The 17,856-nt window shown below is 34.3% G+C and overlaps 2 protein-coding genes across 2 annotated transcripts in view; both read right to left on the bottom strand.

Annotated features, from left to right (window-relative positions):
* Nucleotides 1–379: 379 nt before the first annotated feature.
* Nucleotides 380–15,279, bottom strand: LOC127968495 (MAP kinase-activated protein kinase 2). The gene is made up of 11 exons (XM_052569754.1): nucleotides 15,161–15,279; nucleotides 14,545–14,841; nucleotides 5,868–6,007; nucleotides 4,874–4,938; nucleotides 3,870–3,949; nucleotides 3,607–3,733; nucleotides 3,376–3,451; nucleotides 3,141–3,265; nucleotides 2,634–2,719; nucleotides 2,467–2,547; nucleotides 380–1,373 (listed from the first exon to the last, which is right to left on the bottom strand). The coding sequence occupies exons 1-11, from the start codon at nucleotides 15,260–15,262 to the stop codon at nucleotides 1,218–1,220; spliced, it is 1,335 nt and encodes a 444-aa protein (XP_052425714.1). The 5' UTR covers nucleotides 15,263–15,279; the 3' UTR covers nucleotides 380–1,217.
* A 2,272-nt stretch (nucleotides 15,280–17,551) lies between these two features.
* LOC127967948 (dynein axonemal heavy chain 1-like) overlaps nucleotides 17,552–17,856 on the bottom strand; it is a 36,843-nt gene continuing 36,538 nt past the window's right edge. The window contains exon 75 of the mRNA XM_052568717.1: nucleotides 17,552–17,833. Coding sequence (XP_052424677.1) covers nucleotides 17,712–17,833 — 122 coding nt within the window. The 3' untranslated portion in view covers nucleotides 17,552–17,711. The remainder of the gene's footprint in view (nucleotides 17,834–17,856) is intronic.

Raw genomic sequence — 17,856 nt, 5'->3', positions numbered from 1 at the left:
ATAAAACATTAAAAAAAAAAGTTAAAATGGGAAAAGATTCCTTCCCAGAATCTACTCAGCTTTGTAGTAAGCAAATCCTAGTATTTTATCATAATAATGAGCCGAATGGTTAATTATCTCTGGTAAATGCATATTCTGGGAACTAAAATATTAAACAGCTGAATGTCTGAGATGGTGAAATGAGAGATCAAGTATGTGGATGTCAACTTCTCTAGAACTGATTGCTCCACTGAGGAATGAAGCCTGTAGAAAATGACCCGTAAAGGTCAGCTTTTAGTTACTTATGCAGATCTTCAGGTTCAGGGAGTGACTCACTGCATTAAAAAGCACCATTTCTTGCAATACAAGGAATATTTCCAGTACAGACACACAATTCCTCTGAATATTTAACATTTTTATTTGCAATAAAAAAGGCCAAACATTTACAAATAAAAGTGTTAGTTCACCAATTTTTTTTAAACATTTGCTGATAATTTACTCGCCCTTAAACCATCCAAGATGTATCAGTTTCTAAACATCTTAATGATGGATTTCTTTCTTACAAACATGCAGCTTTTCACCTGACAAGATATTAACTACTGGAGTGGAGTGGTGTGGATTATTGTGGTGTTTTTATCAGATGTTTGGACTCTCATTCTGACGGCACCCATTCACTGCAGAGGATCTACTGGTGAGCAAGTGATGTAATGCTACATTTCTCCAAATCTGTCCTGATGAAGTAACAAACTCATCTACATCTTGGATGGCCTGATGGTGAGTAGATTTTCATCAAACTTTCATTTTTTTGGGTGAGCTAATACTTTAAGTCTCTGGAGTGAACTGCATGATAGGACTAATGAGAAACACAGAAACACATTGTATACGAATACACATATATAACACATACATTGTGTGAATAGCGTGTATCAAGTAATAGACATTAATGAACACTCACATACAGCTGAAAGGATTTTAAAGCAGCTTTTTTAAAAATTCTTCACTGCTGGTGGTAGAAACAAAGACTTCCTCTGTATACATGTGCATTCTGTCCAATTTTTTCTTGTTTATCAACAAAAATTGTGTCCTGTTCTTGCCTTTTCCCTTGAGCCATCCATCCTCTGTTCTTCTATGGAGAGCCCATCTATTTCCCTATGCTTTCATTCTTGCTCTTGACTCTTTTATCTGACCTTGCACTTCCCTTTGGGTCATTGATCTGTCTGTTCTTCATCTCCAGTCCATCATTGGCTACTGCATCCGCTTCCTCCGCTCTTCTCCCCTGTTGCTGCTTTCTTGCGTCTCTTGTTCAGTAAGGGGTTACTGGAGGCATCCAAGTCCTTAATCTTCACCTGCTCGTAATCTACACGCATGGTGGCCAATGCACTGGTTAACTCTTCCTACAAACCAAGAGACAAAGAGTAGACAGAATAGAGCACATAGTATAAAGTAAAAATAGTATATTAGTTATATTAGTAAGTTATTTATATATATACAAATACATAATACATTACATTCAAACCTGCAACCAATTACACAGACTGTACAACACCCATTCACATGTTATTCGGGGACGAGTATTGTTAGTGTTTATCTCTGCTTAGCGACAGCTACTGTACGGAGCCAGTCCTGCTATTCTAGTCCTGTCAAATTTCGCCTGTTTAGTCTTGTTGTATTTTCAGACATCTTGCCTGTCTTTGGATTATTCTCTTGCTCTTCTTTATTTGGACTCTGTTTGACCCTCGCCTGAACTATTGCCTGTGATTCAGATTACCCCTTTGGATTACCCTGTTTGGACATTGTTCACCGGAGATCGACCATGTCTGTTTACTGGACTGCTCTTTTGTCTTGCACATGATATGCCTGTTTGTCAGTGTCCGACTCTTCCTGTTTTGTAACCACATCGTGAAATTAAGCTCTGTCACTTTCTCCATAGTGCTAAGATTAAATAACATTGTTTTATTATTTTATTTACATATATATATATTGCATATATAAAAAACAAATTAGTTTGCATTAGTATACCAAGTGTTATTCTATTTACACTACATATACAAACATAACTCGGTCTCTGCCTCTGTTTAAAGGGAATAACTAAAAATAAATTTGAATTAAAAATATATTAACAAAACCTGTAATTTTAGATGAATGATACTACTATTAAGTAACTCTGTTTTGTTATGTTATTCATAAATATTCAATATATATGTTAAATACATTATATTAAGATATATAAATTGCCACTAAAGCTACTTGAAATGAAATGAAAATGAACTGAGAGGAGTTGTTTTTATTCTGCTGTGTGGCTCCCCCTTGAGGATTCAGGTGGTATTACATAAAATAGTGTTTCCGTTCTTCAGTGTCAGATATTACATGAAAAAAATAAATTAAAAAAACACACAAAACAAAGGTAAAAGCCACCTAAATGATATTTGGCCATTATTGTAAACAGGTAGTGTGATTATCTGACTGGGCAGAGCAGTCTGTGCTCACCTTGACCTCGTCCCACATCTCGCTGTCTTCTGTCAGCACTCGTGTGGTGTGGAGAGGCGTTTGGGGAACCACCATGGATTGCTAAAAGAAACATCTCAGTGTTGGATCCTTGTATATACAGAAAAACAAATATCTAAGAAAAACATTCAATAAGTTGAAATACTCACGTTGATCCAGGGGTGGTTCATGAATTGTTCAATGGTCATTCTTTCATTGGGGTCGGTCTTCAATAGCTGGTTAATCAACTGTTTGGCTGGAGGAGAAGAATATTATACATCCATAAGAGGAACATGACTGTTTTAGGTCCACATAATCTAGACCAGTGTTTTGAGCATTACAGACATGGCTGTTGGGTACAAAAATGTTGAGAAATACTGATCTACAGTAGATAGTGAATCATAGATAGTGTGGACATAACTCAAATCCAGAGTGGATTTACAAACACAGGCAGAATATTTGAGAATATTTACTCCAAATATGGTCTATACCTATCCATATGTTCCCTAAAAAATTGAATTGAATTATAAACAACCATGAATGCATAAAACAGGTCCAGATGATTACACACAGTCATGGAGACATAGCGATTAAAAGAAAAGCAACACTGCCCTCTGGTGGTAAACAGGCAACATGACGTTTGACTGGGTGCAGAATAGACAAAAAATGCGTCTCACCCTCCTCAGATACTTCAGCCCACTCCGGTTTAGGAAACTCGTACTGGCCCATGCGAATGCGCCGCTTCATTCCTGGTGAAATAGCCTGTCCTGTGTTGGAGTAGAAAGGTGGGAATCCACACAACCTTCATGCAACACAAAGAGGAACAAAGCAGTTTCAACTAGTTTATAATGACGTAGATTATAGCTTTTCATTACCACTTAAGGTAACACCAGGCAGAGTCGTTATACTCACAGGATGTACATGATCACACCCAAAGACCACATATCACATGATTTGTCGTATTTCTCAGGACCTAAAACCTCTGGTGCTGGAGACGCATGTAAAAAAAAAAAAAACACACAAGTTTGCATTTATATACCAAGTGTTATTCTATTTACACCAGATATACAAACAGAACTCAGTCTCTGTTTCTGTTTAAAGAGAGGTTCCTCTCATGATAGGAGTAACAATCATCTTACTGACCTACATAATACGGCGTGTAGCAAGGCGTCTGTAATGGGTTATGCAGTGTAGTCTCTTTAGCGAAGCCAAAGTCTGTTAGTTTGAGAACTCCAGTGTCTTCTTTATTATTGTAAAGCAGGTTCTCCGGCTGAGGAAGGAATAGATGCTCAAAATATAGTCAACAATGACACAAAAATAGAATGCAATATCCCAGTTTCCTGAAAATCTGACTTGAATATATTATTTTCATTCTTATGGTAGTACTAGTAACAATCATCTGTTACCTTGATGTCTCTGTGTGCAATGTTCATGTTGTGCAGATACTGGATGGCTGTGCCGATGTCTCTCATGATCTCAGAGGCCTCTGCAGGTACAGAACAGTACAATCCAGTGTGACTTCTGTCTCTGATGCCATTTCATGATTATAGGTGTAATACAACAATGAACTTCCATTTTTTTTTTTTTTACTATTCAGTTCCTGCCTCAAAATATAGGCAAGTGTTCTTAAAAAAAAGGAGTGACCACAACTAACTGCCATTTAATCTAGGGGTGTAAAAGTCTGCTTTTGTTTCTATTTCTTTTGTTTGTGTTTCTGTCCAAAACCACAATACGTACCGATCTGTGAGAAACTTAAAATGTTACACCCCTACTAATAATAATCAAAATCATAACCATAATCATATTCATAACTTACTAACTAACCAATGGAAATTATATGAGGAAATAACCTCATCATAAATCTAACCATATTTATAGTTAATTAATAAACTGACTAACCAACAGAAAGTATATGGAGAATTATCAACCTCGTTATATTTATTGTTAACTAATAAACTATTTGATATTACATGGGAAATTAACTATTAATATTGCATGGGAAATTAAATAACTAACTTACCATGGGGAATTTATTGGAAATGATCCTCTGTGTTATGTTGTTAACTAACAAACAAATTAAACAACTAAAGGGAAATTGCATGGGACATTAACTTCCTCTCCATACTCATAGTTAACTAACCATCAATTTAACAAATATTGGAAATGATCTTTCTCATCATATTTACTGTTAACTAACAAATTATCAACTAAATGAAAATGACCTGGTAAATTAACTTCCTCTGAATATTCAATCAACTGGCGCCTTAGAAGAGCTTAGGTTGGCCTAAATGTATGTGTGTGTGTTTGTGGCAATATACTTACACTTTTGCATGGTAGATTTCCTGTGTGTGTGTGTGTGTGTGTGTGTGTGTGTGTGTGCTAAAAAAACACACAAAGACAGATAACCCACCTCGTTCCGTGAAGGCCTGGTCTCCTCTGACCTGAATTCTGCTGAAGAGCTCTCCCCCCTCCATACTGACACAACAAATACACACACACACACACACACACACACACACACACACACACACACACACACACACACACATTTTCTTATTACACAGCTTAATGCACAAATACACAATCACAATAAGCTGAGTTCCTTTCCCAGCTTAGTATGTGAAAACAACCACAACAACATGGCTTTATGGTTACAGAAATGATGTGATTCATATTATTGCCAAAATACCCAAAAGCACGAGGGAAACGGGAAATTAGCTCTAATTAAGAGATGGAACATTAGTCTTTGTGAATCTCGGGCTATGAAAGTGTGCTGCTCTCACAGTGAGAGTGAATGAGACGCTCTCAGACTGCTCAAGCACAGATAAACCACATCACAGCCATTTAATACAGCGTTTGATTAAACATCATGGAATCAAAGTCTAAGATTTGTGGCTTTTAGTCCATGTCTATTAACTTTGAGTTTGTCTGTGTGAAAGCTTGCAGTCTTTTCTGGAAAATGAATGACTCATGTTGGACTACACCAATTCCTGTCTATTAAGATGTTCTCTAGAATGAGAATGTCCCAGTTCCTGAGTCTACTGGCATACGCCATTTAATATCTCCCTATAAGAAAAACAACAACACACTTTTAAAACAGCACATTTGTATGAAGTTTTTAAAGTCTTGTGTTTGCTGTTACTCATCACAATGCAGTCCAAACAAATGAGAATAAAATTAAAATTCTTGAGATACAACTAGTGGAAAAGAGAAGTGAAACCTTCATTCAGAACAAGACTGTGACATCAGATCACATGGTATCACTGGGTGAAAAATACAGGGGAAAGAAACTCAGTTTTTTCTGTTGTCTTTAAGTCACTAGTCAAAGATGTTGACTAAAGAGCTGTACTATTTCTGGCAGCTGAGCATGATGGGAAATTATGTTTACCACTGACAGGACTGACCATTCCATAATTATGAGAAGACACTTTTTCCCACGATACATGTTTTCATAGAGGCTGAGGATCCGAACTATATGTGGCCCTCCAGATGCTCGCCAGTGCAGCTCCACTTCTCTCAGGGCTTTGGGACACTCGTACAGAATCTAAAGAGATCAGAACAAATATTCACAGTGTCAGTTTTTAAAGTTTTTAAAAATCTATACACTACTGTTCAAAAGTTTGGATCAGTAAGGTTATTATTATTATTATTTTTTAATAAGAATACTTTTAATAATTATATATATATATATATATATATATACACACATACATGTAAAGATTAAATAATAAATATAATATAATATGTGACCCTGGAACACAAAACCAGTATTAAGTGTCAATTTTTCAAAATTTCTGAATAAATAAGCTTTCCAGTGATGTATGGTTTGTTATGATAGGACAATATTTGGCCGATATACAACTATTTCAAAATCTGATATCTGAGGGTGCAAATAGAATCGCAATATTGATAAAATCACCTTTTAAGTTGTTCAAATGAATTTTTAGAAATGCATATTACTAATCAAAAAATATGTTTTGATATATTTACGGTTGAAAATTTACAAAATATCTTCTTTTACTTTTTGGCATAAAAGAAATATCGATAATTTTGACCCATAAAATGTTTTTAAAGCTATTGCTAAAAATATACCCAGTGACTTAAGTGGTCCTTTTGTGGTCCAGGGTCATAATTTTGTGTCTTAAATATATATTTTTCATCTTAAAACTGAATTGTATACAGACCACTTAAATATATATATATATACATCTTTTTTTTTTTGACATCATCTGTGGCCTTTTCACCTGTGGCAGCTGACAGCATGTCAAAGATGCTTAAAATGTTTTGAACCCGGAACATTCCTTTAATAAAATTCACCTGCTTTCCAACCGCTTCTTCATATCAATTCTATTTATATTTTGCAATTTACCACACAGAGTCAGTACAGAAAGTCCTGAACTGGTCTTTCTGTGTGTTCGTCCTTACTCTCTTACTAAGTGGGACATCAAACTCATGGCATGCACTGGAACATTGTGAGACCTTAACATTGCACATATATCCCGTCAGAGTGTATTTTTGGGGCCTGAAAGCTGGCACTGCAGTGACACCCAGTGTAACTTCTTGGTGCCTTTTTAGTGTTTTGTGTCCCTTTCAGGCAACAAGACGTCTATTATCAACTGATAATTACAGCAGTAGTTTCATAAATAGTTTACTGTTGTATTTACAAAAGCAAGACTAGCTAGGTTTTTCTTCTATGGAACATGAAAGAAGATATTCTGAAGAGTATTCAAAAGTGTTTGTCCATTAAATGAAAGCTGGATATTGACTTTCACTGTATAGACAAAAAATAATTAATTTAAAATTAATTTAAATCATGAATTAATTAAAATTGTTGTGTTTATTACTCTCATTGATGTAAAAGCAGTTAAGGCAGATGTCACCACATAAAACAATCACTGTGCTCTATTCATCCACACACTAAAAAGTTACACTCTAAACACTAAAGTTTAGCAATTGTTTACAAGCAAGCGAACAGTAATGGGCTTCTGGTTTTAATTTCTATCAATTAAAGCCCAAAAGCAGTTTGAACCGCTTGCAGAGGCGTGAACTGCATGCAGTTTGATTTGACCCCCACCCACGTTGTTTCTGCAGTTAATAGTCAAAAGTTCACAATGTGTGTATGTGTGTGTTTATCTGAAAAAGAGATGTGTTGCGTTTGATTTCCAACTAACAGCAGCTAAAGGACAGTTTGAGTCATTTAACAGAGACACCCGTGGGCTGGAGCTTTAAGGACAGTTTTGCAAATGACTGACTGGAGCAACTGTTATAGTTCAGACCTGATTCAGAGATACAGGTACCACTTACAAAAAACTGCTGTAGAATCACAGGGAAACAGACGTCAGGAAACTCCATTTACAACAATAACAGAACAGAAGCTGTGGTTGAAAGAAAAACCACGAGAGTATCAGATAGCACACACACACAATAAATTACATGTGCATTGGTTTTGCTGCGTGAGCTTTATGGGTAATCTTGTAAAAGGAGCGACAGCAACTATGAATGTGAGAGCTGTCTGGTGCTAACAAACACGTTCACTTACAAAGAACCCTTATTAACAGTGTTTTCTAAGAAAAATACTATTATTACTGTTCACTTACTTATTAAGGCTAAGTAAACTAGAAACTAGAAACATTGTTTAGTGATTTTGAAGTCTCTAATGATCACCAAGGCTCCAGAAAAAGCTAATTCAAAACTTTAAAATATTATTACGGTTTAAAATAATTGTTTTCTACTTTTAAAAAATCTATTCCTGTGATGCAAAGTTAAATTTTCAACATCATTACTCCAGAATTTAATGTCACATGATCTTTAGAAATCATTTTAATTAGGGATGCAACGATACAATTTTTTCAGAACCGATCCGATATGAAAATTCTGAGCATCTGCCGATACCGATCCAATCCGATACATCGCATTTTTTTTTAAATCAATGTAGAATTTCTATACTTTTCTGTGTTGACCTGATCATTAATCACAATCTACTACATATACACAACTTAATTTTAATGAAAAATAACAAATAAAAAAATATATAATCATAATCTATGTCAAAAATACCATTATGAACTAGGCTAATGGATAATTCAGCAGAAAAAGATACTCTAGATTCTAGAAAAATCACGGGTGCACAATAATTGTATAAAATCTAGTGAAATATTTTATTTACAAATAGAAGTAAATGAGTCTAAAATCTGGTAAATTGTTACACATTGCTCTTTTTATTGTTGTAAGATACATTCATGTAAATACAAAAATATACATTTATATAGAAATCTAAAAGACGTTTCTTTTAAATGTATAGCACAGTACTAAAGCCAGCAACAAATTATAAATAGGACAGATCAAGAAAGACTATTAATAATCTTTGATTGTTAGAAAAGTATTATAATACTAAAGGTGCCAATATAGAGTGGCACTGAGCGCTTATGCAAAATGATGAGCTTGAAACAACACGGAGTCACATTGTGCATTGTTCAGTTCTCTCTTCACAGCAGTTCAGTTAGTGTACTGTTTGAGTGCATGAATTACTCCAGGTTTTGGTTCATTTCGACTCAGAGCCTGAGGTAGTGCCAGCCAGGTTAAACTAGTGAATAATTTAAGTAATTTGTGAATTAATGCTTACTGGAGACGCAAACCGGTTCAAACGATTCAGTTCGAACTGGTGAACTTGTTCAATCGGTTCACTAAGAAGAACCAGTCAAATCAAATGACACAGTTTGATAGCTGAATGGAGGATGACAGACAGCGGCAGTGGAAAGAAGAGTTTATGTGAACTGAATTTAATGACTTCAATATTAATCTGCACCTCACATTGAACTATCAGCTTCAGAACACTTGAAATATAGTGCACAAAAACGTTTTGGTGCTTTATAATGTTATTGTGCCTTTCGTGGAGCTCAGCAATAACACAGTAGTATACGCACAATATCGGATTTGGATCGGTCTCGATACCGGATCCGCAGAAAATACCAGTATTGGATCCGATACCAATCCCGAGTATCGGATCGATGCATCCCTAATTCTAATATAGTGATTTTCTGCTCAACAAACGTTTATTATTATTATGTTGAAAACATTGGTGCTGCTTAAAATTTTTCTGGAAGCTGATATATTATATATAAACTGATATTTTATATACTGTATTTTTCGGACTATAAATTTCACCTAAGTATAAGTCGCATCAGTCAAAAAATATGTCATGACGAGGAAAAAAACATATATAAGTTGCACTGGACTATAAGTCGCATTTATTTAGAACCAAGAGAAAACATTACCGTCTACAGCCACGAGAGGGCGCTCTATGTTTTCAGTGTAGACTAGACGAGCACTGAGCAGCATAGAGCGACCTCTAGCGGCTGGAGACGGTAATGTTTTCTCTTGGTTCATGTCAAATGAATTTTGATAAGTCGCACCTGACTATAAGTCGCAGGACCAGCCAAACTATAAAAAAAAGTGTGACTTATAGTCATATACTTATAGTATATACGGTGTGTATATATATATATATATATATATATATATATATATATATATATATATATATATATATATGGATATATAGATAGACGTATATTACTTACACAGTGAAGACTAATTCAATTACACAATGTATTTCTAATTTATTGTAATTGTTGTCCTACTGCTTTTAATTAGTTTCTTGTTCTTATTTCTTCACCAATTGTTTATGTATCTCCAGTGAGCTTGAGATTTATTTTTATTATTATTTTCTTGTATTAATTTGATATTGACATTGGTGACAAGGATTATGAAAAATCTGTTATCAAATCTTAATATAATAAAAACCTTATTAAAAGAAAAAATAACTATACCAAGATATATATCGTTATCGTGATATAACATTTCTCATATCGTGATATAAGATTTTGGTCATATTGCCCACCCCTACTTTACATTATGAGAGAAAACAGATATGACCATGTGCTTACAAATGAGTCACCTCTACTTTTGAGCCAGCTTTTTCAGTTCCACAAGTTAGGCCAGTAATAATATATACATAATTTCAAAATTGTATGTACCATGAAAGCAATCAGTTTGCTAAATTCACAGAAACATAAACAGACAATATATGCAACAGGCAGTTCATCAGCACGTCTGCAGGGATTGATTGCAGAATGCATGATGGCTATATTGACAGTTTTATCTTTATGACTGCATTTAATTTCCTGAGTCTACAGCCACAGAATAGAACAGTCTCAGTAACTATGAGACAAGTCTATAGACTTCAGACTGGATTCTATTTAGTAAATAAGTTATATTATTTTATGTGAGTCATTAATTTGAATGAGATGGATAGGTTTTGTTTACAGATACCATCTAATGACAAGTTTATATATATATATATATATATATATATATATATATATATATATATATATATATATATATATATATATATATATATATATATTAGCTTATTTAAACTTTGAAATGACTTTTGTTTGTGTAGTCAGATCGAAGCATTCAATATTTTGGGTAAAATAAAATCAATTCATTTAGATGTTAAGGGCCTTTTGTTGTCACAGTTATTGTTTATAATTTATAATAGTAGTGAGTATAACCAGAAGGTTTCTGTGGCCACAGTTTCCTTAAGAAACCTTAAAAAACCGAGTGGGGGATTACATTTTCTAGAAACCACTATATTTCGGTTTCAGCCCAGTAACGTTTAGAAATGTGTGGGGGTTTTGCATTCTGGACTTTCATTTGAAGCGGCTCAACTTGATTTACTGGAGGTCAGCGTCATCATAACCATCTCACGTTTGGTTCTTGGTCAAACAGAGACATGCATGAGTGTTTATATTACTTTCTGTGTTCGTCCAAGTCACATTTTATGATAACACGTGAAACATGACTCTGAAATGTCTAAAATAAGACTCTTGTAAAAGACACCACAGTGTTACTCAGCAGTCTACTTTATGAAAACTATTCTTATCTCATGCAATCTTATACTCTTCTTTATTGGGCCTGTTGTAAAAGATTAACTGACTACAAATCGGACAGAGTTCGAGTTTAATTCATAGGCCAGATTTTGCAAACTGCTCCAGCATAAAACTGAGGCTCCTACAATAAATCCACTTTTACAGACAACTTGGCAGCTCCTGAAGATTCGTCATACAGCTTTGTCACACTGCCTTCTCTGTTTCTCCCTTTGGGGGAAATAAATTTCATCCCCTCAGGAAACATCAAGCGGCTGGCTTCCAGATAAACCTTGCGGCACACTCAGAAATATGCCAGGATTGAAAAAGGCTCAAACCTGAACAATGGCTGGATCCTGAACGTAGAATCAGTGTGGAAAGATGAACTCAAACACTGAACAGTGAGAGTGGCAGTGCCAGGACTGTAATATGAACCAGTCCAGCATACGGTAGCTCACAGCACAAGAGGAACACTGAAAGACCATTGAACAGGGCTTACACATCTTGTCTTTGACATTTCACCACCATGTTGCTTTATTCAATTATAATAAATACTGTTAAACATGAAACAAGGTTCTGATTTTGCCTTATTCGCAGTCTTATTTTTTTTTGTTATAAAAAACATAATTGTCCAAAAATTATATTATTATTATTATAATTATTATATATATTTAAAAAAACAATTGATGTAATACTTATATAGACAGAAATATGTTACAAAAACATAAGCTGGGTGGTTGCCACAGAAAATCTGCATTTTTAATTGTATTGAAAAATATATATATATATATATATATATATATATATATAATTTATATTTTGTTCATGTTAAAAAATTCAACAGTCCGTCAATTGTTCTTTACTGAACTGTATATATTATGTAGAGAATTGAGTCCTACAAAACATAATTGTCATGTGACCCTGGACCACTAAACCAGTCAAAAGTAGAACAAGTATATTTGTATCAATAGGCAAAAATACACTTTTGAAAAATACACTGCATGGGTCAAAATGATCAATTTTCTTTTTAAGCTAAAAATCATTAGGATATAAAGTAAAGATCATGTTCCATGAAGATATTTTGTAAGTTTCCTACCATAAATATAAATATATCCAATATGCATTGCTAAGAACTTCATTTGGACAACTTTAAAGAACATTTTCTCAATATTCAGATTATTTTTTTGCACCCTCATATTCCAGATTTTAATATAGTTTTATCTCAGCCAAATAATGTCCTATCCTATCAAATCAATAGAAAGCTTTCAGAAGATGTATAAATCTCAGTTAAAAAAAAAAAAAAAACAACAACCTTATGACAGGTTTTGTGGTCCAGGGTCACACACATACTGTATGTGTAATACTGTACATAATTAAAAATATAGCTAAAACATCTTCGAAAAAATTAATCTGAATATTTCCTTTATATTACAAAATATGTTGTAGACCAACACACTACAAACTAAACTCAATCAAGGGATCAAGAACCACCACTGCACTGGACTATATATACAGGGTATAGACTTTGTAATACAGAAACCCAGTGGCAGGCTGATAAATATATCTCATGGGTTTGATCAGACATTAAGATATATCTTCCTTGTTGGCAGCCGTTCAATTCCAATATGGGAAATCAAGAGTGAATTAAATGAATTAGATTTAAGGGTTGGCTTCTGTCCAGCTAAAGTGGATTAAACAGCACCTATACACTCACATTCATTAAACTTAGCCATCAACATGCTACCTAATTAAATGCCAGCCAAGATGGACAGCTCTGCCCTATTCCTGTTTACCCTGTGATTAAAAAGGATAAAAGAGGATATTGAGCAATAAATTACTCCTAAATGAGTCAGGTCAGTTGGATTTTCACTGTGGTCCAGCACACTGAGATTCATTTAGGATAGCACAATAAGCATCAAAAGAGCCTCATTTACATTTTCCCATGCCATTTTCATAATAATAGGCACTGCCCAAAGAGATATTTGGGATGGTACTGTGTGTCAATTGAGTGTAATGGAGTCTGTTTTTCACCACGGCTCTGTGTGATATTCAAATCCTGACCCTACAAGAGACACTGAATGTGTATCTCAGGCCAGCTGCTGTTTAAGCCTGGTTAGATATCTTCCACTAAGTTGTAAAACAGAGAGAACAGGTGCAATCCAGACTTGCCAAATCAGACGGCCTGACAAAACTACTAGTGGACAGGGAAGTTTATAAATTCTTATTGCTTCACAACACAAAAACATGAGCAGAAGAACCATTACCTGACAGTTTGCTTAACTTCCTCCTACACTTACAAGTCCATGTTTTAATAATTGAGACTATAGGCAAATTTCCCATTCATTTATTAAATTTGAATGTATATATATATATATATATATATATATATATATATATATAGCCTACACACACACACACACACACACACACATATATATATATATATATATATATATATATATATATATATATATATATATATATATATATATATATAGCCTATACACACACACACACACACACACACACACATATATATATATATATATATATATATATTTATATATATATATATATATATATATTCAGACATTCAAACACATAGAGACAGTGAAGAAAAGCAAATTAACTGTTTTCTGTGACATCAGATGTGAATACATAATTAATTACTCTCTTGATTAGAAAGCAAAACTCCTGTGGCTCAAGCAACACCTGCAGCAAGTTCATTAGAAAATTTTACTTGATTTGAAACTTTTTTTCTTCAAAGCTTTCATACTGACATGGACTTATATATATTATATATAATATTTGTCAGCTAACAAAAAACAGTAACATTCCTTGACTTGAATTAACAATTCACCTGAATTTTTTTTTAAATTCCCTGATATTTCTGAATGTTCCATTACTCCAACACTTATACTTTTTTCTAGATTTAAAAAAAATATATGGTTCATTTTAATAGGCTATTTTACGTTAATGTTAATTATTTTTTGGACTTCTTAACGTTTAGAGGTGTAAAGACTGGTTCTGAAACAAAACCACTATTCTGCATGAGGTTAACAGCGTTCATTTGCCGAGAAATATGTATTGCACGAGTTGAGTCAACTCTCCCATTATATCCCCATTACAACATGTGTGTGTAATTTACCTTCAGCGCGCACTTTTGTCCGGTTTTCTTGTTATAGCACTCTACCACTTTGCCGTTAACACCCAGACCCAACACTTGACTTGAGACCTTGTAGTCCTCGGTCACGGCATGACGCTTGATTTCTAGCTTGGGATAGACGGGCAGGGGCAGGGGGACCTGAGTGGAGCCGGGGTCTGTGGTCTGACTCTCCGGGTGAGACGCGGCGCTCTCGCTCGCTTCTGTCTTCTCGCTTTGCGTTTCAGGCTTTGGCTCGGACGCGTCCGCTTTGTCCGTTTGAGGCTTTCCATTCTGGAGCATCTTTCAATACAGGCGAAATTAAGCTATCAAATACTCAACGTGGCTCAAGAGGGTCCTTTAAAATCCACAGATAAACTATCCGCGCGCTGTCACTGAGTGACGCTGCTCCGAAAATACACTGCTGATGAATTCCTGATGACTGACGGTTACAAGATTACAGCACATTTACCAGCATTAGGCCACTTATATTCAGATACATATAAATAAAATGTCAGTTTCAACATCACCAGGAAGTTTATCATAAATAAAGTTGAAATTCCCTTATTTGAAGGCTTAGTTTGTCCATAAATTATAAAAACAAATTCGAAAACAGGGTTACCAAATAATAGAAGTCATATTCACGTTGAGTAGAAAAGGTCCCATCTGAAAGTGTCAGAAATGAAAAAAGAAAGTGTGGTTTGCCCTGCGGAGTTCCCGTCATTGACTGTATTGCCGCGGTGTGTGTACGCGCATTCACTTGGGGTCAGTTTCTTCGCGGAAGAGCGAGCTGCCGAACCGCTTCTTAAAGGGGACGCACACCTTTAGAAATGAAGTGAGTAAGGCAATATTGCCGTTAGATATTACTGAGACACCGAGACTGTCTGCATTGATCATAATTTAAAGTCATGCAAACACCAAAAAAATGTTAAAATAATTTTTATTATGGTCTGTCTAATTTACTGAAGTGTTATGATTGTTTTATTGTCAAACTACACACGGAAACGATTAAAGGATAGAAAAATGGATCAAAAATGATCAAAAATTAAAATTATGTTGTTAAACATTTACCCTCATATAATTCCAAACAGAAAGATATTCTGATTAAATCCAAGTGCTTTGGCAACGATATTAAGGAATGCAACTGGCATGTACGCGTCACCGTGATTTAAGACATGTTCCTGGATCAACATCTTTTGATGATCTTGGATCAACATTATTTTCCAAAAATATAGACTTAACCCAATCTCTTACCCCTAAACCTATCCATAAGTTATTCCTGAAATCAGGGGGAAATGATAGCTCATATAAGCACCTAACCCTTATTGTAAGCCTAAAACAGATATTTCCTGAAAAGGTAGATCTCAACTCTGATTGAAATGTTGCTTCAGGATCGACAAGGATGTTGAACCAGGAACATGTTGTACCTGTTGAAATCATGCTCACCGTTCATGGCCCAGAAAGTTAGTACGGAAATTGTTAAAACAGTCCATGTGATATCAGTGGTTCAACCTTAATTTTATAAAGAATACTTTTTTGTACAATGAAAATACAAAATAATGACTTTATTCAACAATTTCTTCTCTTCCATGTCAGTCTTTGATGGGAGTTCATGACAGTACCAAAGTATTCTCTTATTTCATAAAATTAAGGTTGAACCACTGATTTCACATGGACATTTGGACTTGTCTTTTGTAATTAATTTGACAATTTTAGGGTTAGCGATATCTTTATCTTATCTTATTACTTATGTGAACTAATTTCGGTTTATTTTTTATCTACTATTTATTTATCTGTTTTTATTAGTTTTCATAGCAATATCTAGCAACACTGCCAGAACTTAAACTGATAGTAATTAAAAGTGTCCATAGACATGTTATTGCTAACAGGATACCACATTCGGTAAGGTAAATGCAAAAAAAAAAAAAAAAAAAAAGGAAAGGGAAAAAAAAGAAGAAAAAATACACATCATGACAGTATCCTTCAGAAGCGTAATCAATGCTATCAAAACAGTAGCATAGCACTAGTGCAGGGATCTGTAGAACAAGTATGTTACGTCTATGCTATATCATATTGTAGTTACATTTTCATAAATTCATGGCAACAACATTAGATTAACATTAAGGGCATTAGACAATGTTATCATCTATGAAGCAATGGTTGCTGAAACTATATGAAAACTATAACAGTAATAGGCCTATGTATTGTTGAATGAATAATAAACAACTGATAAAATTATATACCCCAAACCTAAAGTAATGATCCAATGTGATATAATTTAACAATACTAATTTCTCTAAAACAGAGAAAACATCTTTCACAAACATCTACATGTCTCTTTTAAAGTGTTTAGTGTGTATAATAAGTTGTATGTGGAGTTATCACAGTACAATTCCCTTCCAGACAACCATGCACATGGACTATTTTAACAATGTCCTCACTACCTTTGTTGGCCTTGGACGTGTAAGTTGCATTGCAGTCTATGGAGGGTCAGAAAGCTCTCTTAATTTGTATGTTCAAAAATATCTTAATTTGTGTTCCGAAGATGAACAAAGCTCTTATAGGTTTAAAAGGACATGAGGGTAAGTAATAAATGACAGAATTTCCATTGTTGGGTAAACTATACCTTTAAAATATTTTTCATAAAAAAGCTAAAGTAACACAAAATATACCCATAATATGAAACTTAAATTTAAATGAAATTTAAATGTTGCCTTTGCAACTAAAACTGAAAAAAAAAAAAAAAAAATTCAATTGAATTTAATAAAAAACTAATGAAAATGACAAAACAAAAAGTACATAACAAAATAACTGAAACGCTAAAATGAAAATAGAAGTAAAAGGAAAAGAAAATTCTAAATATGAATAAATACTACAATATACTGCCATAGTAATATGCTAAAATATTAATTAATATGCCATATATATTGCATGATATCATTGCTTATGGGTGGAGTTCATTTTTTCTGGTTTGCGTGAGTGCCCCAAGATTTAGTACAACACCGCATCCATGCATAAAACTGTTTTATTACCACATTGAAAAACTTAGTAGTCATCTCTAAACACTGACTGACAGTGTTTGCAGTGTAACAGTGCTTTTTTTTATCAATCTGTATTCTTCCAATTTTGCTTCAAGCTTTTATGTGTGTATGAATAAGGGTTTGTGTATAAGTCTAGTAGTCAAGAGCGCAGATCAAGGCCACACCCCGTTTGATCCAGTGCCCTTGGGTACAATCTGTGGGCAGCTCAACTGCAATTACATAGTTAGTTGAGTGCCCGGTGGTAGAGAGAGTTCCTGTGGGGGAATAAAAAACAATA

This window comes from Carassius gibelio, chromosome B11, assembly GCF_023724105.1.
Source record: "Carassius gibelio isolate Cgi1373 ecotype wild population from Czech Republic chromosome B11, carGib1.2-hapl.c, whole genome shotgun sequence".
NCBI classification, from domain to species: Eukaryota; Metazoa; Chordata; class Actinopteri; order Cypriniformes; family Cyprinidae; genus Carassius; species Carassius gibelio.
Note: the sequence above shows the minus strand (reverse complement) of the source record. Positions and strands in the feature narration are given on the sequence as shown.

Excerpts from the sequence above, each read along its gene's own strand:
- LOC127968495 (XM_052569754.1), bottom strand. The coding sequence starts at position 15,262 with ATGACGGGAACTCCGCAGGGCAAACCACACTTTCTTTTTTCATTTCTG. Across the intron at positions 2,548-2,633 it reads TGAACCACCCCTGGATCAAC|CAATCCATGGTGGTTCCCCA; the intron begins GTGAGTATTTCA and ends TGTTTCTTTTAG. Across the intron at positions 1,374-2,466 it reads AGATGTGGGACGAGGTCAAG|GAAGAGTTAACCAGTGCATT; the intron begins GTGAGCACAGAC and ends CTTGGTTTGTAG.